The sequence below is a fragment of the Sprattus sprattus genome, assembly GCF_963457725.1.
Source record: "Sprattus sprattus genome assembly, chromosome: 13".
NCBI lineage: Eukaryota > Metazoa > Chordata > Actinopteri > Clupeiformes > Clupeidae > Sprattus > Sprattus sprattus.
In genome coordinates this window covers 29466891-29467828 of record NC_137911.1, presented here as the reverse complement: position 1 = coordinate 29467828, position 938 = coordinate 29466891, and the positions used below count along the sequence as shown (strand labels likewise).

At 49.3% G+C, this 938-nt stretch overlaps 1 protein-coding gene across 1 annotated transcript in view; it reads right to left on the bottom strand.

Moving 5' to 3' along the window:
- The window catches only part of emilin1b (elastin microfibril interfacer 1b), a 44433-nt gene extending 43719 nt beyond the window's left edge, over positions 1-714 (bottom strand). The window contains exon 1 of the mRNA XM_080849633.1: positions 154-714. Within this exon, the coding sequence (XP_080705759.1) occupies positions 154-305 (152 nt within the window). The 5' untranslated portion in view covers positions 306-714. The remainder of the gene's footprint in view (positions 1-153) is intronic.
- Positions 715-938: the final 224 nt, after the last annotated feature.

Genomic DNA, 938 nt, shown 5'->3' with positions numbered 1-938 from the left:
TAAAAACAGAAGTTTGTTTTTTCTGACCCGAAAAAAAAAACATATTTGGACTCTGTCATACACCTTTAACCACACATTCATATAGATATATGATACGTGTCCAGTGCGCATGATCGTAAAGGCATATGGAAAAAGGCCGTGGGTTTCTCTTACCTGTGCCTACTGGCAGCTCGAGCCCCGTTCGGAGTTTGCGTCTGAGACTGTGCGTTCGCGTAAAGATTGTATCGTTGAGGATAAGACGCGCTCCAAACATCTCCAAACAAAGTCAGCGCTAAGATCAGAAGAAACGGAACCGGTCCGGCCATCCCTAACAGTGGTGCAGGGAAACTGATCAAATAGTATAAGAGAAGGTGTAGATTCCTCCGTGTCACAGTGCTTTTATTCCACAGAAAAGGCGGCGAAATGAGGTCAGAGTGATAGATGGGGTCTCTCTTCCTGAGTTTAGTGAGTTCATACTACCGATCCATAGTTCCTTCACGTTTTTGGTTGTGACTCTTGAAACGCTGGTTTTCTTTGCTGCTTTTTTATTTAACGTAGGATTATGTTCACCCCTCCACGTCCACGCACTAAATATCCGCTCTCTTGTGCGTGAAAACGGAGCGCCGTACACCTTGATACATCGAAAGCAGACGTTTGAACCGTTGGATGGTTGATAGGAGTGAACGGCGATGGTGCAGCCTGCGCTGAGTTAAGGAGACGGTGCATAGTCCTCCACGAGACCTCAACACTGGTTCGGACGTCCCTCCTTCGCACGCTCTCTCCTCGCCTCCCGCCCCCCTCGGTGCGCGAGCGCTCTGCCTCTCCCCCTCCCTCCGGTACCCGGACAGCAAAGTTTCACACACACCCTCTCTCTCTCTCTCTCTCTTTCTCGCTCTCTCTCTCTCTCTCTCTCTCGCACACACACACACACACACAGACACACATAGTTTTTCTCTGTC